This window comes from Doryrhamphus excisus, linkage group LG9 (assembly GCF_037039965.1).
Source record: "Doryrhamphus excisus strain RoL-2023G ecotype Guam linkage group LG9, RoL_Dexc_Guam_v1.1, whole genome shotgun sequence".
Taxonomy (NCBI): domain Eukaryota; kingdom Metazoa; phylum Chordata; class Actinopteri; order Syngnathiformes; family Syngnathidae; genus Doryrhamphus; species Doryrhamphus excisus.
The window spans coordinates 4,046,624-4,072,616 of NC_136365.1; the positions used below are offsets into that span (position 1 = coordinate 4,046,624).

At 39.3% G+C, this 25,993-nt stretch overlaps 3 protein-coding genes across 5 annotated transcripts; 2 read left to right on the forward strand and 1 right to left on the reverse strand.

Annotated features, from left to right (window-relative positions):
- The first annotated feature begins 426 nt into the window (after positions 1-426).
- pdcd4b (programmed cell death 4b) lies at positions 427-9,129 on the forward strand. 2 transcript variants are annotated; one of them, XM_058062818.2, is made up of 12 exons: positions 427-514; positions 928-1,023; positions 2,006-2,323; positions 4,400-4,494; positions 4,885-4,998; positions 5,068-5,289; positions 6,988-7,085; positions 7,713-7,827; positions 7,953-8,060; positions 8,134-8,244; positions 8,321-8,460; positions 8,553-9,129. In XM_058062818.2, exons 2-12 carry the CDS (start codon positions 981-983, stop codon positions 8,608-8,610), a joined length of 1,422 nt encoding a protein of 473 aa, XP_057918801.2. In that variant the 5' UTR covers positions 427-514; positions 928-980; the 3' UTR covers positions 8,611-9,129. The 2 variants fall into 2 exon arrangements, with proteins under 2 accessions (XP_057918801.2, XP_078649344.1); XM_078793218.1 differs by lacking the exon at positions 928-1,023.
- A 60-nt stretch (positions 9,130-9,189) lies between these two features.
- On the reverse strand, positions 9,190-10,336 carry bbip1 (BBSome interacting protein 1). 2 transcript variants are annotated; one of them, XM_078793220.1, is made up of 3 exons: positions 10,192-10,316; positions 9,656-9,721; positions 9,190-9,574 (listed from the first exon to the last, which is right to left on the reverse strand). In XM_078793220.1, exons 2-3 carry the CDS (start codon positions 9,699-9,701, stop codon positions 9,417-9,419), a joined length of 204 nt encoding a protein of 67 aa, XP_078649346.1. In that variant the 5' UTR covers positions 9,702-9,721; positions 10,192-10,316; the 3' UTR covers positions 9,190-9,416. The 2 variants fall into 2 exon arrangements, with proteins under 2 accessions (XP_078649346.1, XP_078649345.1); XM_078793219.1 differs by having other exon boundaries at positions 9,191-9,574; positions 9,656-9,724; positions 10,192-10,336.
- A 643-nt stretch (positions 10,337-10,979) lies between these two features.
- On the forward strand, positions 10,980-25,473 carry shoc2 (SHOC2 leucine rich repeat scaffold protein). The gene is made up of 9 exons (XM_058062626.2): positions 10,980-11,109; positions 16,263-17,296; positions 17,468-17,605; positions 18,010-18,140; positions 18,391-18,579; positions 20,461-20,583; positions 21,061-21,198; positions 22,242-22,359; positions 23,484-25,473. Exons 2-9 carry the CDS (start codon positions 16,594-16,596, stop codon positions 23,690-23,692), a joined length of 1,749 nt encoding a protein of 582 aa, XP_057918609.2. The 5' UTR covers positions 10,980-11,109; positions 16,263-16,593; the 3' UTR covers positions 23,693-25,473.
- Positions 25,474-25,993: the final 520 nt, after the last annotated feature.

Sequence of the window (25,993 nt, forward strand, 5' to 3'; positions counted from 1 at the left end):
ACTGTACTCTTGGAAAAGAGCGCCACCAAGTGTTCAAGCAGAGTACTTCAAAGTTGGCTAACACTAGCACAAAATGGGAATACACAAACTGTTTATTTATTCATTTATTTGCACAAAAGTAATTCTTGGTGCATATATTGCATGTATTACAAACATCTTAAATCCATACAAGTTTATTTATATGTTTATTTTTGTTAATGCAGCACTTTATAAATGATGTAAATATTTATTCAGTGACAAGAATCTGACGAGACAGAAACTTAACTTGACAATACAGTGCTGTATTGAATTTATTCAATCAAACTAAGTCAACTATAGGGGGCAGTATTCAGGAAAATGCGACAATGAAATCCGGTTTTTCATTGGCTGGGTGTTCTCAACCCCCCAATTCTATCAGCCAATCAGATAACAAAACATACACCTACGTGTTCGAGTTGCTGGGTAGATCAATCCAAAACAACGTCGTTCAAGTCAGACTCGAGCTTTAAACCAGCAGACGACCACTGACTCATTTGTGAGTTATTTACACAATTTACTCACCATAATGACCATAATGTGTATTATATTTTAATGTATTGTTCCTTAGTAAAATGATTTGATATAGATATAAGGCACTGACTGACGCGTTCTTGAACAATTGTATTCTCTTGTCACGTCTCCGCTAATTCAAACGACGTACCCTGGTTGCTTCGTGCGTATTTTACGTGTATTTTTTTTACATTAGTGTTATTGCTATGTCGTTGCTGTTTGTTAATGTGCTCTGCTCTTCCCCTGAGAGTGAGCAGTCAAGCTAGGCTAAAGCGCTACCCATTGTTTATCAACAGTGAGACTTTGAATGAACAGAAGGGGAGGGGTGGGTTGTTGCGTAGCTTCATGTCTGGGCTTGTTCTTTCGTCTAATGGCTGCATCGCATCCTTAACATTGCAGGGGATCCGCTAAATCTTCCTTTGCGTTGCAACATATATTCCCTATTGTTGGAAATGGCAACTGACTGCGAGGCCTGGTTGAATTCCAACCCCGTCGGTGAGTGTGAAACAGTCCGAGGGACTTTAAATGCACCATCACCTGTGTATAAACTGGGTCTTTAAACACGGAAGTGGTCTAGTTTCCCCTTTCGTTGCACAATACGCAGAATTACAATGATGCAATTACATTAGGTTATAATAATAATGTTTTTCTATGCTTGTCAGGCTTTATTGAACCAGAGTCGTGTAGTTTTATGGTGTAAATAAAAATCTTAACAAGTGGCAGCCATACTATTTACAAACGTTTCTGCATATGCATGATGTCATGTGATTTAATGTCAGGACGTCATAGGAGTGGCGTACTTGTTAATCATTAAGCCATATTTTTAATTACTTTTGGCAGGGGTGTCCACATTTGAATAGAAAGGGTCACATGCAGAAAGATTTAAGGATGAGAGGGTCATTTTGATACATTTTGTTATTGAAGATAGATGTTATTAAAGATGCTACGACTAATCCAAAGTAGGTCAAGATATGTCTAATTCAGTAATATATAGTGATGTATGTATTTTAAGTAATTAATAATAATAATTATTTTATTTGTACAATATACTGAGGGTCATTAAAAAATTGCTGTGGTCCGAAAATGACCAAGCCCGCTCTTAGAAACCCCTGGCATATAGCAGTACATTTTGTAATGATTCATTATTTGTCAAATTACTGCATTATTATTTTCATAGTAAAAAAAAATACAAAGAAAAGCCAGTATTCCACATACTGGGTATATTTATTTCTAGAATGTTGTAGTAATAACAATAACAATGGTTAAATATATAAATAGTTTATGAAAAGTCATTTAACAACTGTTGTTTTTAAAATGTAACCTTAAATGCAGCATAGCCTAAAAGCGTAGCTGATGTCATGATGAGCTTGTTTAAACTGCCAACTAACTGAGACCAAATCAACAGTATTTCCACCGGTGGACGCCATTTGATTCAACAATCGATTCCACTTAATTATTATGCTAATCTCACTGACAGAGGCTGGCAATCTGAGTGACTCGTTTGTGTCTGAAGACGAAAGCAATGGTGGAATGCTTACAAACAACAAGAACACCACCAACGAGATCAATGGCAACTGGCTGTCCTCGTCTAGCAACAGCATCCACGAGGCACGTCTCAAAGCAAAGGCCAAGCGGAGACTCAGGAAGAATTCCTCTCGAGATTCTGGCAGGGGAGACTCCCTCAGCGATAATGGGGATCTGGTTAGGGGAACAGCGGTGGCCCCCACCAGCCCGAAAAGCAAGCTGATGGACAGGAAGTCGAGACTGGGAAAGGGCAGAGGTCTGCCAAAGAAAGGTAAGACGTTCATCTGAGGGACACATGGAGTGAAATTGTTGTGACGATTGTTTCATTTTCATCTCAAAAACAGTATTAGGGATGTGCCTAAATATGGATGTATCAAACTATCACTATATTTAACAATATTTATGATTGATTATTGATACGCTTGTGCCGTATACTGTTTTTTTCATTATTATTAAAATACAGGCACGCCCAGCCACCTCGTTCGTGACTTTGCTCGCAGAGAAAACTGTGCCCAGTAAGATAAATAAGATAAAAGATAAATATTCTCTACTAAATATTTATTTTTGTTGTGCTTCTACTTAATTGATGTTATATACTTGAGACATATGAGATGTTATGCCCTGTGCCCTTCAGCATGCCTTTTGTAGACACATTCTCCTGCCGGGGTACAAGTTCCTGTGGTGGGAAGAATGACGAGCTCCGATTGCAGCACTTCTAGTCAAAGGAAGAGTGGACAATTCTTTATTCCTTTTCTGTTGCAGGAGCAAATAAATACACCACAATTCCTCTTCCTCAATAAGTAGATGGCCAAGTGTTGCTATGTTGGAAGTAGAGTAAACAGTGGCTAAGTTCTTCCGCTCTAGTTTAAACTTTTTCTGATACACAGCCCCACATGCTTTTGGTATATATGCAGTTCTTTTTTTGCACGGCTCGTTTGAGCGGAAAGTATAACCCAGCTGTTATTGTTGAGCAGATTTGGTACTATATTTTTTTTTTTTAGGAAAAAAAGGCTAAGAAACATTTTGGTGTTCTACATTCTAACATGAGATAATGTCACACACTTCTTATGACACAACACAAAAACCCGTTCACACACTCTGAAACCGTTTTTGAACATCTCTGGCTGGAGTTTTTCCCAAAAGCTCAGTTTTTAAGGACCAAAACCTCTGCTATTATGGACAGGACAGTCGGCCTAAACAGTCAGAGTGATGTAACTTGTTCTTGTTGATGTGGGTCATTGTTTTGGTGTCCTGAAAAAAGAAGAGTAAATCATTTTCTACTCAATAGATTGCTGATTTTGTGCGTGACGTCATACTTTAGAGCAGTTCAAACTTCATTGTATGTGGCTTTATTGGTTCAATTCAAAATTCTAAAACATTGGGTGTGTTGTACTTAGTTTCTTGTCTAATTTGTTTTTCTTTATTCTTGTTAAGTTGATTACACCTTTGTCCTGTCTTTTTCTTGAACATGAAGGCATAAGAGACCAGTTACTCATTACTGTATATTCTCCAACTCGATGCAAACATAATATATATATATATATATATATATATATATATATATATATATATATATATATATATATATATATATATATATATTTTTTTTTTTTTTTATTTTTGCTAGATGCAATAAAAGTCACTTCTGGGTCAGGATTTGGGGCAAATACTTGTGCAGCATGTTTTCTCTTTATATGACCTGCAATTTTGAGGTATGAGGTCTCCTGCTTTAAAAGTTGATGCCCTTCACTTTAAAAGCAATTAAAATGTATCTCGGCAGTGATTGTGCACGGTCACAGCAGGCTGCAGTTGGGCTAAATATAGTGGGATGGCAAATATATCTTGGCACACAAGCTGCTTTTGCTGTAGGACTTTGTAAAGAGCCTGCAATCTGCTGGTGCATTTACGTGGTCTTCTAAAAGGAACTCAACCTCACATATATTGTTTAGTGTAGTTTTTGGCTTATCAAATAAGACTTGTGGGTGGTCCTACTGGTGGGATCTGGAACTGGTTTCATGCTTGAGCCCTGCATGGGACTTTTTGTCTGATCAGGTGTTATAAACCCTTGAAGGGATTTAAGATGGTCCCTTTTGTTTCAGTATTTTGTTACATTACATCATCCAGTCACCACTGCAATGCTATGTTTGTGTTGAAAAGTTGTTTTCAATAATCATATTGCGGAGATCAGTCACATTCTCCTACTTAGCTTTCGCTATAAAGAAATGATTAAACCTTTTTTTGGGTCTTCTACAACTACAGCTCATGTGTCCAAAATACATGGACTTACGAGGTTAAGGATCTGATATCAGGAATGGTGTCAAACATTGTACTTTAACCTTGTCCTCAGGTGGCGCTGGAGGCAAAGGAGTGTGGGGCCGATCCGGTGAGGTTTATGAACCAGAGCAAGTAGATCAGAAAGACCCAAACTATGATGAAGCTCAGGTACAGTCTGCTCTCAAATATTAAGTCAATACAACTTTTTCTGATGACGATAAATCCTTATAATACAAGACAGCATGATGCTATGCAGTTCTGACAACCACAATAATAAGCATTGTTAAATGAATACCTGATGAATTACTTAATACATATGTACTAACAGGGTATTGTTAAGCAAATGACCACAATGATGGATAATATTGATTATATATGTCTGATGCTTTTATAAATGGTTGTTGCATTGGATCTAATCAGCGTGTGCAAGTGTACTCATTGTTGTGTATGAGTATATACACTTTTGCTGCACTCACAATAGTACCACAAATATCCAAAGCCATAATGTTACATGTATTCATGTATATCCTGAACATGAGAGCTGGAATGTTTTACCAGGAAAACTGTGTATATGAGACTGTGGTTCCTCCGCTGGATGAGAGGGACTTTGAGAAGACCGTCACGCCCATTGTGCAAGAGTACTTTGAACATGGAGACACAAATGAAGTAGCGGTAAGCAGGACTAAGCGGAGAAGCGTCTATAAATAAACAAACAGTTGAGTTATCTCGCTTTACATTCAGGAGCTTCTGTCGGAGCTGAACCTGGGGCCCATGAGGAGCGAGGTGCCATCGCTAGCTGTATCGTTAGCCTTGGAGGCTAAGGCCAGCCAGCGGGAGCTGACGTCCAGACTGCTGGCTGATCTCTGCGGGCCTGTCTTGTTCCGCAGTGACATGGAAAAGTCCTTTGACAAACTCCTCAGAGAGCTCCCTGAGCTGGTGCTGGACACACCTGAAGCCCCTCAGGTAAGTGTGCTCACTATGCACGCACAAGGATATTTAAAAGAAGATAAAAACAACATATTTCATACCATTGCACAAAACAATATCAGTACATGTAAGATGTAACATGTAACATGCCTTTATTCGTCCCTCAGTGGGGAAATTTGTATTGCACAGCAGCAAGAGTACAGAAATCAGTTAAGCAGTACAAAATACACAATATAGAAAAATAAACAATATAAACAACCCAAGTATTAACAAAAATCAACAGTTTTTCCCAGAGTTATATACAATACAGTATGTAGATAATATGAAACCAGATGAGATATATGACCAGTCTATACACTGAGATCTTGTTAGAGAGTTAATATGAGGCATTATGGAAATACTTCACATAGAACTTAGTATATTGAAAAGAAGTACATGCTAAACACTCTTCAAATAATGGAGATTGTTTTGTTTTGTAGCGCTGCTTTGTGAGGAGGTGTTTCTTACTGCTGTTTTTTTTCCAAAACCTTCATCTTGAAAGACAAAAATCTCTTACCTTTTGTGTGTATGCGTTGAACACACGGCCATAAAAGCTTATTTCAGTTCCCTTTCTATTGCAATTAGTGCAATTAGGGCTTTTAATTTAGCGTTTACTCACATTTGGCCACGTTTGGGCTTCAAGTCTGGTACATTTGGCTAACATGAGTGCTCTGGTCCGTGCTTAATTTCAACACTCCCTCTCTTTCGGTCGATTGGAAAAGATGGCCTAGGGCAAGGGGACTCAAACCCAAGTCAGACAAAGTATGCATGACTTTAGTGTTGAGTACACTCTAAAATTCCATATCCCAAACACAATGCTGTTCACTACCTCATATGAAATGGATTTTGCAGGAGTTAATAAGCAGAAAATGGTCATTAAAATTCCTTACATCCTGAGCACACAGTAGCTACTGTAGGTAAACATTGCCTCTTAAATTTGCATACTGTAGTTTCTGTTTCATCTATATTATTGGTGTATGTGATTGATGAAGATATGATTGAGCAGAGGGGGACAATACTGCTTTTGAATGTGGTGTGTTGTGTGTGTGTGTGTGTGTGTGTATGTCTGTTCTCTGCAGCACAGACATGAGATCTCTGGTCATTGTCTGGCCGCACTCTAAAAATGCAAACTCAGCACAGCTCTCTGAAAGGCCTATTCGTCCTCTACCCATGACCCCCTCCCTCTCTAGTCTAATTTGGTCTCGCTGGTTCTTTCTCACAGATCTGTGTGTGTGTTTATGGGGTATTATAAATCTACCCTCCCCCGCACAAAAACTACCTCTCTGTGTTCCCTGTGTGTGACTTTGTCAATTTCTCACACATCCACACACATTTATGTTGTTCTTCATGCAGCAGCCAGTCAAGCCAACAGAGTGAGCTGTCTCTCATACAGGAGCAATAGTCACAGTGCTGACTGCATGATCTTTGTGGAAGGCAACAAAGCCAGCTCTTCTGTTTACTCAAAATTACATGCTTGCATAACTGTATGCAGGGTACATTGGACTGGTCACCAGCCAATCGCGGGGCACATATATATAGACATATAGACAAACAATCATTCATACCTATGGGCAATACGGAGTTACCAATTTAACCTAACATGTTTTTGGAATGTGGGAGGAAACCAGAGTACAGATATGCAGTATATTTGTAATTCACATGATTACAAACTGTTTTCTTGTTATTCTTTCACAGCTGATGGGCCTGTTTATTGCACGTGCTGTGAGTGATCAAATATTGTCAAAGACCTACATTGAAAGCTACAAAGGCAGAGTTGGCTGTGAATACACAAGGTATGAGTAAAACATTTATGAATCATCAATTATACTACGTTTTGAGTGAGGTGGTTAAAGGTATTTAAGAGTGTTTTATTATTGTGGGTGTAGTTTGTGTAGAACCGTAATCCCTCCTTTATTGTTGTTTATTAGTTTCAGACCCAACAGCAATAACTGACTTTCTGTAAAGTAGCATTCAGTATTACTAAACTGAATATTTTTGTAGTTAGAGCATAAGATCATGAACAGGTTTTCTATGCCATAACTATGAAAATATTCCTTTTATTAATATTGATTCCTTCTTTGCGGAAATTCACTTATTGAGGTTGGATCTGGAGCCAATGAACTATTTGTATATAGAAGATTTTTATGCTTAGAAATGCTTAATTTAGTCCGAGAATATGCAACATTTGGTTAAATACACATTTTTAAAACTAATAATAGGCGATAGTCAACCATAAAACAGTGCATATTTATTACATGTTTTTTATGCAATAGAGTGAGGGAGCAATGTTGGAACCGCGGTAGAGCAAGAGATGACTGTACTGAATTAGACTTAGAGGTGTTTTGGTTTTTTGTTTTTTTACTTTGTTCCAGTGCTTGTAATGGACTTGTATTGATTGTGCATGTAATATAATTATGCAGGGCAGCACTTGACCGGGCCACAGTACTGTTGAAAATGAGTAAAGGGGGTCTTCGTGTAGACAACCAATGGTCCACAGGTGGAGGACGGAGACCTGTTACACAGCTCATCAAAGAAGTAAATTCCCCAAATAAAAATCATTGCATCATCAGATTTTAAAAGCTGTTTTAAACATGCCAATTTGTGCAAGAAACTCCAAGTTAGAGAAAGAGGAAATTAATGTTGGTCATGTTCTGTATCAGATGAACCTGCTACTGAAGGAATACATCCTGTCTGGAGACAGCAAGGAGGCTGAAAGATGCTTGAGAGATTTAGAGGTTCCTCATTTCCACCATGAGTTTGTCTATGAGGTAAGCAGCGTGTCTGCATGCCGAGTCAGTTACCAACAGACCTTACTCTCAACACTTGAATTATTTCTTTCAGGCAATAGTCATGGTATTGGAGTCGAAGGGAGAGAAAACATTCAACATGCTTCTGCAGCTTCTGAGGTCACTCTCTGTATCCTCCATCATCACGGTGGACCAAATGAAAAGGGTAAGGCGACATCTGGTGTTTTAGTTATGTACTGCACATTGGAGCTCACTCACTCAAATGTCATTGTCTTCCTCAGGGCTATGAAAGAGTTTATATGGACGTAGCTGAAATTAATATAGATGTCCCTCGTGCGTACTTCATCCTTGAGCAGTTTGTGGAAAAGAGCTTCAATATGGGTGTCATAGGTGTCAAGTTACGAGATATTTGTCCCTGTAGGTTAGTGCACATTGCCTTTTTTACTTTCATAAATATTTGATATTATTTTGTGTATGAAAGTTGTGATTAATGTCTCTTCTTTCTCTCGCCAGGGGCCGCAAGAGATTTGTCAGTGAGGGAGACGGGGGTGTCGTCAAGCTTGAAAGCTAAGGAGCTGAGGAGGAACTCGGTTTCCTAGATAAAGCAACAGTACTTTTTAAAAAAAAAAAAAAAAAACTTGCATATTTTCCAAAATATTTGGGTGCATTTCTTATAACAGTCAAGAGTTCTCAAATTCAGGCAGGGCGACAAAACTGCACTTTTGCAACAGATACTTGTTAGTTTCCTCCAGTGTTTCAATACAATTACATAAGCTAACCCTGAAAGTGCCACACCTCCGTGTCAGTCATTCCATGTTATGTACAGTATTCTGATTTCACTGCCACACCTTTTGTGTGTCCCAGAAGGCAACTGTTTGTATAGACAAGACTGGTTTGTGTCAAGACAAGAGCTTATAAAAGGCTGTACAGAAATACAGGGGTTTGTGTTTGTATTTGCAAAACTGACCCTCTTACGAGCTGCTCTTTCTATGCTGTGTTTGACTCACTTTCTTTTTTTCTTACACCACAAAGATGTCATTTTTGAAGGTCCACGAAATGCTGCAGTTCCGGATTAAAGCATTGAGGTTTAGAGCGTTTATTTTTATATTGACTGGTGTAAGTGATTTATCATGTGTTTGCGCCATGTTTGTTCATTAAAACAACAATAATCAGGATTTTTTATTGTCACATTATGAAGCATTTAGGCTACCACAGATCAACAGCGGAAGATAACCTCAGATATTAATAACTTAGGGTGAAAAAACAAAATTTGAACCCAACATCTCCAATTCTAAATAAAGCCAATCATGGTGATGGAACAGGTTGGGTTTACAGTATATCCAAAATGTCTGATATTGCAAATCCACCTGTAGGTGTCTACTGAGATTGCTCCTTCATGGCAAGTTCTTGTTGTCTGACAGCCTCTTGAGCCTCCATCTGCATCTTCTCCAGCTTCTCAAGGGTGACGGACTTGAGTGGAAGCAATTTGGGCTTGCAAAGAACCATGGTAGGGACATCTTCCATAGAAAGCTGCCCTGTGAGTGTTATTGAAGGAAAAAAAGGAATAACTTAAAATTCATGATGTCTAAAGGTAGTGTTTATATCTGAGTACAAACCTTGCTTAGGCAGAACCTCTCTCAACACTGACTTCACTTCCGGCATTGTGTCCTCTTTGTGTCCTACTGCTGAGAGATAAATATTTATTGATACTATTTTTTAATTGCGGTCATTTGTGACACAAACTGCTCTACGATGCAGTGCATGTTGTACACCACCGCAAAAACCTTTATGACAATGACAACCAAAACGTCGTCACTGCAAAATAAGTCATTATTATGGGAAAAGTGTAAATGTTATCCATGATGTCGTATGTTTGGTATGGTAAAATTAAGATTTTTCTTGAACACACCAGAGAAATACAATGTAGAATTGAAATGCGTCACTGTCGACGTGCTTGCAGCAATGAAATAAATAGTAAACACACCAATTCCACGTGATGTTACATGCAAGCCATGATTGGGATATAGCAGAAAAAAGCATGCTAGCAGACAACTCATCGATTATACGCTAAGATTAGCATGTAGCCAAACTGACTACACACATCCGTGCCATGTAACACACAGATGCATTGATATTTAAATATGGTTCTTACTTTGCACAGCAATAAAGCCTTCGATGTGTTGTACACAATTGCTAACCACTCAACAATCACTCGGATTATAGCAGTTGCCCAGACAACATCCTTACTGGATGACGTCACTTTCTTCTTCGCTGTTTCACTCTCAGTGTGCTTTGCTGCCCCCTATAGGGATCATTTACAACAACACAAACAAGTTATGTGACCTTTCCACTGTTATCGGGGTAGCATACATGTTGAACAAATTTGTTGTTGATGCACATAAAGATGAATTGATAAAAAGTTGTATATATGACTCAACAACCTTAACTTGAACGCATTTTTTGGTTTTTCCAGTTAGTCTTTGTCAACCTTTCTTAAAAGAAACTTTTTAAATTGGTAATGCAGTCAAAGTTCACGCTTCCATTGCATGTTGTTGTTTCTAAATCTCTGTTTCGTAATGTGTTGCATCATGAAGAAAGTTTACTAAACAAGGCTGACGGGGAATACTTCCAAAGTGTTGTGATAACGCTGTTTTCGTTTAGATTATGAGTCAATATACTAATGCACAGAAATGATCATATTTGCAACTGGGATTTCCCCTCATCATTATTGACTTCTAATAACCTTGTAACTGTTTTTATTCGTAATTGTGATGACCTCGGCGTCCGAAACGATTGGTTGTCTGATCTGTCATAAAAACAGCTATTTCTGAACTTCCTGTTGTTCTTCGAAAGCTTTTTCCTTGGTCTTGGTTTGTTGTCGCTTCTTGGCGCTGGAGCCCATTGCGCATGTCCGCTTTGCAGGCGAGGCGCAGCTGGTGTTGAGCGATGTGATTGGCCAGTTAGCAAATGACGCATGTTGGTGTCAGGGAGGGCGGGGCGGAGGAGCGGAGAGCAGCAGTGTAGGAAAAGAGGAGGAAGCAGCGAGGATGGCGGAGTCACACCTCTGAAGGTAAAACAGTTATATTATCACATTTACAATGTCATTTTTCATCAACATTACGCAGTGTCACCAAAGCCCCGACGTTATACACGAATGAGGCTCATGCAAAAACTTACGTAACGCATGAGTGTCATTTTAATGTAATGACTACAAACGCACTCTTTTGTTCAGCTTCGGAATGGCCGCTGTTTCTGGAGTGTTTTCTTTTTTCCCTTCGGCTAACATTCAATACTGGAGCACAGCGGCGCTCGGATGCTATGCTAAAGATGAGAACTCACCCTCTTTTCGTCGACTGTTGTGCTGCCATGTCGTTTTGCTACATTCGCTGTTCACCCATCGATGGCCCTCAGCTGGCCGTAATAGAAGCTTCTCTTCACGGTCCAAGTCAAGGCGGACTAGAGGGTCCGCGACAGTCAACGGTTGTGCTTGGGCCTACTCACAGTTAGCTTCACTTTAGGCAAAGCTAATCGGTAGCACTCAGTGGGAAAACAGTCTCAGATGTCCACATTTCTTGCAAATAACTACAACAAATTATCATTTTATTATATCACTGTACCTCATATTTTGATTGGATGTCTTGGAAGTATGTTAGCTTGCCTGGCTTGCTAGCAGATGTTAGCAAAACTGACGTTAGCTGTTGATCTTTAGCATAGCTGAATTTATTTCCTGTGTTCTCGCCAGTCATGTCACCCAGAAATACCTTCTTTGTTAAGATGACTAAATTATTTTGTAATAAATATACTCCCCCAGACACCTTCAGTTGGGTGTAGCTTTGCATTACGATTTTCACTACTACATTCAGTATTGGAACGTTTCCCTACTACAATAGCTATTTTATTTCATGTTTGATGATCCACTCTGATGGATGACGTAAAATTCATTATGCATATTTGTTATTTAATGTAAATAAAATCATCTAGAAACGTGACATGACATCCTTGACTTGCGACTGATGTGTGGTTAATCTCATTCCCAGGATTTGTCGTTAGCATAGCAGCCAGTCTTATGCAACGTTTTAACAATGGGTAAATCAACAGGTGCTTTTTCATTTTTTCTATTAGAACCTCTGTTAGGTAGTATCTTGTCTACTTAAACATGACTTGTCAGCCAATATAGTTAATTTTATGGGAACCCCACCACCTAGTGTGTTAGAGAGCCCCTTTCCACTCCCAAAATAAAACTACATTAATGTGTTTTTATGGATAATTAAACATAATTAATGCACACCTGCAATACTGCATCTGCATTATTTTCAAGTATATTTCATTAACCAGGAACATCTCACTGTGATGTCAAAATTACAACATATGTTTGCTATCGGTTCCATTGAAAATTTGATGTTTTTGCCTCTTTGTCGTGTAATAAAACTTATTGATGGATTGTTACTGCTGATGAACCCGCATGTTGTTGTAAGAGATGAAAGAAAAATGACCTGTCAGCAGTTTTGTCAGATTTCAACACTGAACGCAATTGTTTTGACAATGTCCACACTGCTTACGTACAATGTTGTTTTTAAACTATGACCATGACCATGCACCGACTACGCAAGATGGATACTGCAAGCACAAGCTTTTGTTTACTGAGCTACGCATATGCCTGTTGATATCAGCTGGCGGAAGCTTGAAGTGGAAACGGATATTTGTTGTTTTTTTGCTTTTTGGGTTGCTGTTTAACATGAAGGGGGCAAATGAGGGAAATGCAACAAGCTAGCTACAGTAGCCTATTTGTTGGCAGGAAAGGAGACATTATCAATTGAAAAGATCATACCAATAAGAATGACTTTTTGAGTCTTTGGAAGAGTTACAGATACCTAATGTCAAACGTTTGATCAGACCATATGACTGAACTAAACTAGCAACAGGCTTATATTCTTTGCATATGCAGCTAGGACATTTGCACCACAGAAAATTGAACATTTTATGAGGTTCTTTATTCCCCCTTTTAAAACACTGCCGTTATTTATTTTTTATTTTGTAATTCTTCCCCTGAAATGTGATCTTATTTGGTCACCTGGGCTTTATACGTTTGTACTATTTCACCAAAACGTGCTTTTGCACATTTAAGATGAGACTATATCTCGCAGGGTTGGTTGTTAGTGCTGCTTAGATGGTATGTTTTTTTTGGTCTCCGTTTAGATTAGACTTTAGACAAAAAGATTATCTTGTCTGCACTAAGTAATGTAGCAGCATGTTGTCCTGCAGGGAGATAAAGTGTACAACCATAAAAGGAAGTTGCTTGTAGAGTTTGGACTAGATGACAGTGGGGCTGATCTGGCTTTTCTCATTTTAGGGCAATAATTCTATTACACACACGCGTGTCAGTCAGACTGTAGAATATGTTTTAATTTGGGGAATGTTCTGTCAAACATTAGGTGGTGAAGGGGGATTTTCCCCTAAAGGTCATATGACCTCTTGCTTTTGGGGCTCCATGCTTTGAACGCCACTTCTATAGATTACTCTCAGCAGTCTCAACCTTTTCTCTTAACTCTGATCCTGATCCAAACCTGTCTCTCTTTGCCGCGGCTTAACTTGTGCAAGCGAGCTATATACAGGCACTGAGGCTGAACAGCAGGAGAGACTAAACAAGCGAAGAACCACAAGAAATGAAGCCACATTGTGTTAAAAAAAGATTTAAAGATAAGAAATGTTTTCTTGAATGTCTTTTATAACACAACTTTCAAATAACTGTTTGTTACGGACATAGGTAATGTCAACACACAATGGGCCATGTTTATTTAGTGGCGGAAAGTTGCTGTGAGGTTATGCTTAGTACATTCAACAGATTTGCTATTTGACTGGCATAACTTCATGTACCCGATGCTACAGCATACACACCAAACCTGTTTAAAGTGTTTGCTTCAGCCTTTCACCTTGTAAAAACAAAAAACAAACATTGTGCTCATATGCTGTTTTATGTAGATTTCTATATATAAATGCTGCATTGCGAATGCTCACCTGATCTGTAATGTAAAACCTTTTGAGCCCCTTTTCATATATACTGTACAATGTGTATGGTTGTTAGAATTGAATAAAAACACAAATGTTGGTTTTCGTTCCAAAAGTTCAGATGAAAACCAAAATGTACAAAAACACTAGGGTTGGGCAATAGTGACCTTAACATGTATCACAATATGTTTGGGAAGTATCATGATATGACGATATAAAACGCTATACAATTTAAATACAGCTGAGTCTTGTTTAAAAACCTGTCTCAAAGGGTAAAGAACATGAATTTATTTGTAAACTCGCTACCTGTTCTAATGGGATGTCAGCCTGTGCACACATTGCTACTACATCTTCAGCAAACTGTAATGCCTGTGCTTGTCATGAAGGTAGATGTTGTCACCCATGAAATTCCAAGTGCATATTTTTATGACACTCGCTTTATGACACTTGCTTTGTTTACACAGACATGGGGCAGACGGCGCTCTTAATTTGAAGGGCAGTCACAGAAGTGTGTTCAGTCTGTGGAGAATGTTTTATTTACATCTAAGACGGAGCCGCATTCAAAATAAAAGTGAATCTGTTCAGGGCACCCATAATTATTAATACAAAACACATTTTATAGTGAAAAATAAGTTAGGGTTAGGGTTAGGGTTAGGGTTAGAAAACAAAATAAACGTAAACAGGTACAACCATTACACAGACTAGCCTGGCTCACTTTCTGTTATGTGTCTCTCTTAAACCGTTCCGTCTACAACCTGTATTAACTATGCACCTTTGTATTACAACCTTACTGTAACAGATGCTACAGTTGTACTTTGCTACAAGTTTTTTCTTTAATTCAATAGTATTTGTCATCTTCTGAATGACATTTCTGGCCCTTGCAATTATTTTGCAGTTTCCTTTAACACACACAGATAGGCGGTGCCACCACACACACATACACCCTGATATTAAAGATGATTAAAGGATTCTCTGGCCGGAATTTGTCCATAGCGTCCCAATTCTAAAGAAACACTACATTCTTCACCACTTGAGACTTTCACCAAGTTGTGACTCTTCTGTTTGGGCACTTGACTTGATTCCATGGACTAGCTTGTTAGGCTCATTGTTTGGCCGTATGATAACTGATAAAAATAAATTTTGGCAGACCAACTCCTACAAAAACTGAGGTTACACTTGACATGTGTATTGGTGAGAGGTACATGGAGCACCTTGCTGTGCTCACACTCTCTCTGTCTGAGCGGGACAACACTGATGCAAAGTACAGTATGTGGGTGGCAGAACTCTTTCTCAGCAATTTGTTTAGTCAACAAGCCTGACTGCAAAGAACCATCACTTGGAGATAGTGCTGTGCGATACTGCGATACATATTTTAGTGTGACATAAAACTGCCTACCATACGATATAACACACACTGTTGTTATGGTAATTCTAACATCTGTGTTGTGGTTAGCTCGGTTAATATAAAGGCAGCAGCACGACTGATTTGCGGTAAAACCAGAAGAGGAATTGGTGCCGAAAAGAGGGAAGAGAAACCACCATGCAAACATCTTACATTTTAAGTTTGACTTAATCCAAACTCTCTAAGTAAATATATAGTACATTACAATAACTTGGTAGTTGGTCCAATTGTGAATTGTATTGTATCGAGTGGTGCCCTGTCATTCCCAGCTTAACAATTTTAACTAGTTCTACTAATTATTATTGAATTGGATCCCCTAGAATGCGAGAGTTCCTTTTTTGTCACTCTCCTCTGTCCAGCCATCCATCTTCTATGGCGCTTATCCTCATTAGGGTCATGAGGTAATGCCTAGCCCAGCTAACTTTGCGCAAGAGGCAGGGGTACACCGTAACTACCGTACTAAGTTGCCATACCTATGGACAATTTAGAATCGCCAATTAACCTAACATGCATGTTTTTGGAATGTGGGGGAAAGCGGAGTACCTGGAGAAAACCCATGCACAGGGAAAGCATCGAACCAAGATCTTCCAGATCTGCAGACTGTGTGGTCAAAATGCTAACCACCCTCTGATTATGCTTTAATTCACTTTTTGTACTGTGCATAAGAAAATCCACAAGATACCTGCTGGGCTACAGCATGGGTATCACCACCCTAAAATGATTATAGTACAACACTGACAACTTATGGAACTGGGAATGACTGTACATTTTACTATTTGAAACTGTAAAAATGTCTTTTTTTTTGTCTTTTACAGCAAACTGTTAAGGGATTACAAAACCTTGATGACCCTTTGAGCCATAAGGAATTCCACAAGTTTTACCTAAAAGTCCTGGGATTGCATGCAGCTCCAACGCTTAAGCATGTGGCCCATGAATGCCACAGTTCAGCTTCTTCAAAGGATTTTTTACTCTGAAAGAAACATTTGAAAAGTGGTCACTCTCTCAAAGACTGGTAAATGTGTGGGCCTGCACAGGGATGCTTTATTTAAAAGCCTCCTCAACTGTCCGTGTCCTTTTTTTCCCTGAGTAAGTAACCTGACGAAAAAGTCCCATGAGCAACTTTGCAGGACGCCCGATAACGTCGACATGAGTAGTACTTTAGGCAAAGAAAAAGATTCAAAAGAAAAGGACCTTAAAAGTGGTTTGGGAGGCAAAGAAAGGGACAAGGAGGCCAAGGCTCTGGCAGGCCTGGGAAAGGATGGGGGCAAAGAAACTAAGACCAAAGGGAAAGAAGCCAAAGAAGGTAAGAAGGACACCAGCAGCTCTGCACCGGGTGTTGCCTTCTCCGTTGACAATACGATAAAGCGGCCAAACCCAGCACCAGGTACACGCAAAAAGTCCAGCAATGCTGAGGTGATTAAGGAGCTTAACAAGTGCCGGGAGGAAAATTCCATGCGTTTGGATCTATCTAAACGCTCTATTCACATGTTGCCCACCTCCATTAAGGAGCTGACGCAGCTGGCAGAACTGTACCTATACAGCAACAAATTGCAGAGCCTACCACCGGAAGTGGGCTGCCTCTCAGGCCTGGTCACTTTAGCCCTGAGTGAGAACTCTTTAACCAGCCTGCCCGACTCACTGGACTCTCTTAAGAAGCTTCAAATGCTCGATCTTCGGCACAACAAGCTGAGAGAGATCCCGCCAGTAGTCTACCGGCTGAAGTCCCTGAAGACACTCTACCTACGCTTCAACCGCATCACGACGGTGGAGAAGGACATTCGAAACCTTTCCAAGCTCACAACACTCAGCATCCGGGAGAACAAGTTCAAGCAGCTTCCCGCGGAGATCGGTGGGTTCACACATGAAATTAAAGTTACTCGATTGAAGTTTGTCTTTAGCATTTAACTACATGTAACCTGATGTAGAGCGTAGTTTTAATCTTTAAAATACATTTAGGAATTCTGCTATACTTTTAATATGAATAACATTTTGAAGAGCATTTCTTTGTATGTTTTTGCAGGAGAACTTTGCAACCTCAGTACTCTGGATGTCGCCCATAATCAGTTGGAGCACTTACCGAAGGAGATTGGGAATTGCACACAGATAACCAACTTAGATTTGCAGCACAATGAGCTCTTAGACCTCCCAGAGACTATAGGTATATTGATACATTTTGCACCATATTCTAATTTAAATAGATGCATTTGATTTCAGGAGTACAATTAAGAGTGCAATTAAAGGCTCAAGCGTGAAACGGTAGTTTACATAATTGAACTTTTTGACAATGTTGGTCTCAGTCTGTCTGTTAAATTTAAACTTGATGATAAACTGAATTGGGGTTTTGTATTAGTGAAACTATAATCATTATACAATTATTAAGAAACACTTTCTTGAAATGTTTCGCTCTGTTGAGTGAATTTCTCGAATATAAGATGTTCACCTCCTTAATTGAACTACTGTGCCTATAGTATTTGTTTAACTAACATATCAGCTTTGTAGTATTTTTCTATACTTTTAAGAGTAATTATGCAAGTTGTTCTTTCTTCTTTTCTTCTATTTTAGGAAACTTTGCCAGCATAAACCGCTTGGGTCTACGATACAATAGATTGTCAGCCATCCCCAGATCGCTAGCTAAATGTCGAGAATTGGAAGAGCTAAATCTTGAAAACAACAACATTTCAGTGTTACCAGAGGTATGTACAACTTGTTTCAACAAATACAGTATGTCAACGTAGGAAATTATGGTCATAACCAAATTGTCAGAAAAGTTATTTGTATAAGTAAGGCGTGTCACGATACACTCACGAGACAAAACCATGCACATTATTGGGTTCACAAGAACGACACAAGACAAACGGGGGCAGCCGTGACTTTAAGAGTCTGTCAAAGGATATTCAGTGTACAAAAAAAAATTGTCTCATATTTGGTTTCCTTGTTATTTAGGGCCTCCTCTCAAGTTTGGTCAAACTGACGAGCCTGACACTAGCAAGGAACTGCTTCCAGTCATATCCTGTGGGTGGACCATCCCAGTTCTCTACCATCTACTCGCTCAACATGGAGCACAACCGTATCAACAAGATCCCATTCGGAATTTTCTCCAGGGCCAAAGTTTTAAGCAAGCTTAACATGAAGGTATACACACCTGTCTTGCACTTATTCTGCACCTGTCTGCCTGATATCATTGACATTTGTCCTGTCATATACTATACACTGTGTTCCAAATTATTATGCAAATATGATTTTAGTATCATAAACATTATTTTTTTTCATTGAAATTCATGGAGGGCATTGTGTCTCTGGGCTGAGATTATGGAGATCAATCTTAGACATGACTAGTTTGCCAGGTGATTTAAAGGAAATCTACTTAAAGATGATGTTCCACATTAAGCGTGCCACAGGTTTCGAGCAAAATGGGATGCCTTGGAACCTTGAAAAAAAATATTTCCCAAAACTAAAGCATGATGTCATGTGAAGACATAGTATTTCGGATATTTTGCACAGCCAGGATTGCGCCAAAGTGCAGTGAGGATGGTTTCTACCAGACAAATTCATCCAATCAGCTGCAAAAAAAGACATTACAAAACGGGTATTTGAAACTGCTGGTTCCTCTGGAGTCACATGAACATCAAGGTTGAGGATACTCCAGAGGTTTCATGCTGAGATTTCATTGTTGCGGTACAGCGGCGACGCCGATTCAATAGTGCTGCAGACACAACGGATACATGTCACGGTGTTGAAGTTCTTGTTTAGCCCCTCTCTGTTTTTGTTGTTGTTTTCCTTCTCTTTCTTTGCCTAGTAGCGTTCTCTAGCCTCTTTAATATTCCCACGTCTTCAAACACCCGCTTCCTGCTCCTTCTCTGCATGGGTGATATACATGCGTTGGCGACATAAGCGATTATTCAAAGCAGAAAAAAATTAATGTTTTCCCCTGACCTCAACCAAAATGGGAACCAATTGAGCATCATCAGTCAAATAAAAACTCTTGAGGGGGGTTGGCAGTTCCCACCAAAACAGCAGCTGAAGGGGTGTATGCTGATGAAGTCTAGCAGAAACACTTCACAAACTCACAAGTTCAATGGATGCAAGAATTGTGAAGGTTGTATATCAAATGTGTCTTGTGTTAACATGCAACTTTGCCTATTTTTGATTGAAATTATGTTATGTTTCCAGTCAATATGACTGCAAATTCAACAAATGAACATCTCAGTTCTTTACAACCAGTGAAATGTTTTGAAGCTCTGTTCAATATAATGTGGAACAATATATTTTGAGGTTTTAATTTGGCCCAAAAATGATCATTGGGGGGTTAGTGCAATGAAATTTGAATTATGCTTTAAAACTATGACTTGAAAATTATACTGTGTCATTTGTCTTAACTAATTATTTTGGTTACAAATTTCAGTTAGACTTTCCTATAACAACATGGCAAAGCATAGAGGAAAAAAATACCACAGCCATAAAGTTGGTTTTGATTGACTCAATTCATAAGTTGTATGAAATGTGAATCTGGTGGAAAGTCCCGTTTTTGTCAGGCTTAACCGCACATGAAACGGATTTGCTTTACTGTAATTCATCATCAAAGTTTATGTATTCACACAGCTAATCAGAACAAAGCCAAAAGAATAACAAGTATTTAAAAAAAAAAAGTACAAGAATAACGTATATGATTTTTTTTCTCTACTGGTTACACAACATGGAGGAAGGTGAGAAATTCCTCATTGGCACAGTAATCCTGAAGTAAATGTTGCACATGTAAATGCAATTCCTTTTATTTCCAGTAATTTATGTCTCAGTTTATGCGAACAACTATTCTACCGAGGTCTCAGTCGATATTGACGTTGTTTACAGGCACATCCTACACTAGCTTCCGTTTGGATTTAATTCTGTAAAAAGTTATTTTGCTTCCAGCTAACACAGTTACCAAAGTGCACCACTAGAACATTGCGCTACTTGTATTGACCTTCGGAGTGGTCTTGCATTTAACTAATTAATTCATGCCTTTGCCTTCCTCAGGACAACCAATTAACTTCTCTGCCATTGGACTTTGGAACATGGATCAGCATGGTGGAGCTCAACCTAGCCACCAATCAGCTGACTAAGATCCCAGAGGATGTCTGTGGCCTGGTGTCTCTGGAGGTGAGCCACAAATGCGACGCATAGACTAAGTATAATAAAAATGTAGTGTATCTATTCCAATCTCAGGGTCTACATTTCATGGTGGAAGGCTTAAATTTGCCATTGACAGTGGTCATTAAAAAGTAACATTTTCCTCTTGGCATGAAGATTGTAATCTCTGTGTTATTAGCTTGAAGAGACTGATTGCAACTGGCTCGAGATCCCAACTGTCCAACTTTAGTTGCTAAACCTGGCCACATCACCGTTATTAACAGATAACCAACATAACCAGTGTGGGTGTGTATGTTTCGTTGGCGTAGCTCGCTTAGTCAAGCAGGAAGACAGCGGGATATATTGCATGCAGTATGTCTGAATCTGCTGCAATCAGTCCCTTTTTAATGTCAAGGCAAGACATTATGTCAACATTTAATGCCATGTCCAAAATGGTACAATGATTATGCCATGAGACCAATGTCACTGTTGTCTTTTTCTTCACAGGTGTTAATTTTGTCAAATAACCTTCTGAAGAAGTTACCACACGGTATTGGCAATTTGAGAAAGCTTCGAGAGCTTGACTTGGAGGAAAACAAGTTGGAATCGCTCCCCAATGAAATTGCTTATCTCAAAGATTTACAGGCAAGTTGGTTGATGCTTGTTCCGTGTTGAGTAGCAATCAAAGACTATGAGAAGTACCGTATTTTCTGCACCATAAGGCGCACCGGATTATAAGGCCCAGTCTCAATTACAGGGTCTGTTTCTATACTTGACCCATATGCAAGACGCACCGTATTATAAGGCGCATGCTAAAACATACATACGGTCTACAAAAAGGCAACGGAAGCAAAACAGTGAGAACTTTATTCTACTATTGAACAATACACTCGTCGTATTTTTGAAATTGATCTTCTCCCAGAAATCCATCAAAGTCTTCATCTTCTGTATCTGAATTTCTGGGCAGTTTCGCCATCAAACATGCCGTGTTCCCTCTCATCATTGTCGGGAGTCTTGTTGTCCGGTTCACCAATGATGCTGGTTTTCGCCAAAGCTCGGACAACAGTTAAAGCAGATACCTTATCCCAAGCATCCACAATCCATTCACATAAGATGCCGTAACTCAACTGTTGCTGCCTCCGTGTTCGCCGTCTGTCATTCTCCTGGATGATGGCAATCTCCAAATTCATTTGCTTCACTTGCTTTTTCACAATAGTGGAGAAATGGGTACAATGTTGTTTTGCTGCATACCAGTAGTATACTTACCAGAGGCGTGGCGGAGGTTAAGTGTACGTACTGTACGTATTACATGTTCTCGGTGTCAGCGTATGTACTGTACGTATTGCGTATTGTTCTCTGATTGGTTTATCGCTGCCACCGTACTGTCAGTCGGAAATGGTCTGTCAGTCAAGCATAGCCCTCACCAAAGTCGCACAGCATTTTTACACGCATCAGACGCACCGTCGATTTTCGAGAAAACGTAAGGCTTTTTAAGTGCACCTTATTGTGAGGAAAATATGTTATAAGGTAAAATGCAAAGTGGAATTTATATATATATATATATATATATATATATATATATATATATTATACTTGTAATGAGTTTCCAATGTGCAGCAGAGCTACCTTCGCACTAACTGATTGAGGATAGCCAATTAGTAACCGACTTGCCCTCTCATTGTCATTAGAAATTGGTGTTGACAAATAACCAGCTGACGACGTTACCCAGAGGAATTGGCCACCTCACCAACCTGACTCATCTTGGTTTGGGGGAGAATCTGCTGCAACATCTTCCTGAAGAGATTGGTAAAGCCATCTAATTGTACTGCAAATATACAAAGTGCTCATGAACAGGAAACAATTTTTGCACATAAATATCTACTGCTTTATAGGGGTCAATGACTTATTGTTGCGTTGAATTTTGCTTGACAGTTCAACTCCAAATTGGACACACGTCTGATGTGGAAATGGTACTCAGAGCTGCTCATATTGCTACATGTTGTGTCAGTGCTGAACTGGCTGCAACCTAGAATCAACTTTGTCTCTGGCTCTTTATTAGCAAACAATGCCACACTTAAATCTACATCGACATTAGAGTTGACCAGTAGGGTTTGAGAGATTATCAGTCCACTATTTGTTCCACTTTTGACCCCTCCAGTGCTCAATTGGTGTCGGCTAGTTACTGCTGAAGTTGTGTGCTAAGCCACAGATTAACATGGGTGGAGGAGGGAGCTGTAGGTGTTAGCATTGCATTGAGACTGGGTTTGCATTGGCTTAAAGATACAGTGTGTTGGTAGTAGGCCTGTTAGGGTTAATGTTTGAAACCAGTATTGTTTTTGTTAACAACGCAAGACGAAAACGAGACATGAAAAGCTAAAGATGGGTCTTTGATGACTTTGGTGCAAGTTTTCGTTGACAAAAAAGATAAAACAGAAGGCCTCAGTGCCGGGTGGGTGCCAAGTCATGTAGTTAATAAGCTATCAAAAGCTAGTTTTGTTTTGCTTGTTTTGATATCAGCACTACTGCATTGTGCACAAGCGCGGCGCAAACTCTCACTCGTCATGATACACACACGCTGTGCGTGCTCATTGGACAGTGCAGACACTGACTTGCACCCACCATGGACTCAGCCCCGCACAAAACTAAAGTTCCTCCTGCACCAATCTAAAGCTAGATGTATATTAGATATTTGTCTTAATAGTGCTACTTGAATTCTACCTTGGATTAATTGTTTTGACAGAGGATATGTAAAAAAAGATTGCAATATAATCACTTTTTAAATTTATAATCGAAATCGCCATTTTGATACATTAATTTACACTGGATGTCAGCATCTATTCCTGAAAGTCTATTGTTGTTGTCACTCTGAGGTATGTTTTTTTCCATAGATGTGTACATGTTTGTTTTAACACAGTGGTCTCCACCCTCAGGCACACTGGAGAACCTGGAGGAATTGTACCTCAATGACAACCCCAACCTGCACAGCCTCCCATTTGAGCTGGCCCTGTGCAGCAAGCTGTCCATCATGAGCATCGAGAACTGTCCCCTCAGCCACCTGCCGCCCCAGATTGTGGCCGGGGGCCCCTCCTTCATCATCCAGTTCCTCAAGATGCAGGGACCGTACCGTGCTATGGTTTGAGGCCAGAGCCGGCCCCTCCGCTTGCTCTGCACCCTCACACCTGCCTGCCCGCCCCATTTTGTGTATCATACACTGTAAAGTAGTCGTTTCGCCCACGACCAGTGTCGGGGGGGGGGGCGAAGAAGAAGAAGAAGTGGTGGGCGGAAAAGAGACTCTTTCTCTCACAGTCTTAGGGCAGATACGAGGAGAAACAATGGAGACTCTGCATTGCTCCACTTTATTACGGTCATTCTCGGACCCTGCAGTCCCCACTCATCTTTTCATTCCGAATCGTACAGGAGGAAAATATTTCCATCTCTTTGCCAAAACTGAAGATATATGAATTTATATATATTGAGTAACTGTGAGCTAAGTGGCAAGTCTTTTAATCATAAGCGTGCTCTCATTGCCAATGTATTTACAGTAATTACAAGCATCTACTATGTGAGCGAGGATACAGCTATATGCAAAAACAAACAAAAGTCTTTGGAACTTCACATTTACTGCTGCTGCCATAATTTAACGTGTCATCTTTTTTTATATATATTTTATTTTTTACATCATCCTTTCTCCCTGGAGATAACTTGTGTTGATTACTTCTCCACCATAATGAACAAAGGTCTAATGATGGCTTGTGTATAATTTTTTTTGTACTTTTTGGGTTTTTTTGTTTTCTTTTTGTTCTTTTTTTACAATTTTTTTTTTCTAAACTGTGCCTATGTTTAGAATGATCCAGTGGTTCATTTCTAAACACTATTGTCCATGAGAATACAAAGACATAAATTATTATTCTTTTTTTTTATTACTGCTGTTTTTAACTTTTGTGTTGCTGTTGGATTTAACTGTTCCAGCGATATCATCACTTAGGAAATAGGGTGATTGGTGGTGTATTTTTTTTTTTTTAAGAAATAGCAGCAGTAGTTGTAAAATGTAAAACTAGTAATGTATACATATGAGAAATACCAATCAAAAAAAAGCAAGTTGGACTTTCCTCCAGTGTGGGTGGTGCCGTGTGACCCTGCCCCCCATCTGTTATCGTGTGCTAAAAGATACATAGGTGACGGGATAAATGATGGGAGGCGTTTTTATATATGTATACAAATCCTGGTTGTTGCCTTGAGTGCAATTTTACTTCAGTTTACTTGTTTGATATTCTCTTCAGTGTTGGGCTACATCGCTGTCATTCATTGATCATTGACCAACATATCAAACATTTTTACAGGACTTAAGTTGGCGAGTGTATCGGAGCCTCAAAAAAAAAATTGATCACAAAACATTGGCAGGTAACCCCTACTTAACACCTTTTTATATTCAAATCCTCGATTTGTCTTTTGTTTTTGACAGAGTTCCCTTAAAAACAAAGTTCCCTTTTAACTTAATTTTTTATATGATATTTTGTCCCACACTGTCCCAGTAATGCTGCTGCTCTTATGCACTTTTTTGGAATAAATACATTGGCATCCTCTGTTGAAAACAAACGCAGTAGCCTCTCATCTGTTATTTTTGAATGGGGGCATTTTGTTTCATTAAGAAGTATTTTATCTTATAAATTTGCATCACTTGGATAGAACTGAGTCAGAACACTCTGTTGTGGTTTTATCCTGTCAATGTTAAAAGGAACTATTGAACTGCAAAAGTTCCCATATCCTGCTTCTTCTTTCTTCATGGCAAGTGAAATGACTTGTTCTGCTTGGCGTTTTTATTTTATATCATTGAATGTTTTTTTCTAAATATGTGTATTCACTTAGTATTATTTCAAGTGACTGTACATTAAAAATACCAACAATGGTAATCAAACACAATTTTTTTTGTTTTGCATTGAGGGTGTCTTTGTACACCCCCCCCCCCCCTCCCCACTGGCTGACTATGTCTAGGAAACAGAAGAAGGAAGAAACAATGCTCTGATTCAGGAATTGTTGAAGTGTGGCACAGTGAGTCTCCGCTGAGAGAATCTAATCCGGTAAGGAATTCTGAAGTTAGCTTAGCATGTGTGAAGACCATGATTTTCCTTATTTTTGTGAAGCTGCTACTGTACATCTGACAAGGTGGTGAATGGCAGCAGGCAGTGAGAGAGGAGGTGAGTGGGACAAAAATGGAGTGCGAGGGGACTGTTCTATTGGATACCACAACTGTGTGAGATAATTAATCCCTGCCTATACAGTGGTCCTGGCCTTCATTGGTGTTGTCACAAGCCAAAGAAAAAGCAAAACGAGGACTTAATCTCTTAGACCAGGCGTCTCCACCTTTCATCACTATGTGAGCTACTTTGACGGAAAGAGAGGACAGGTGAGTTTTTATTTATGACTGGCAACATTTAAATTA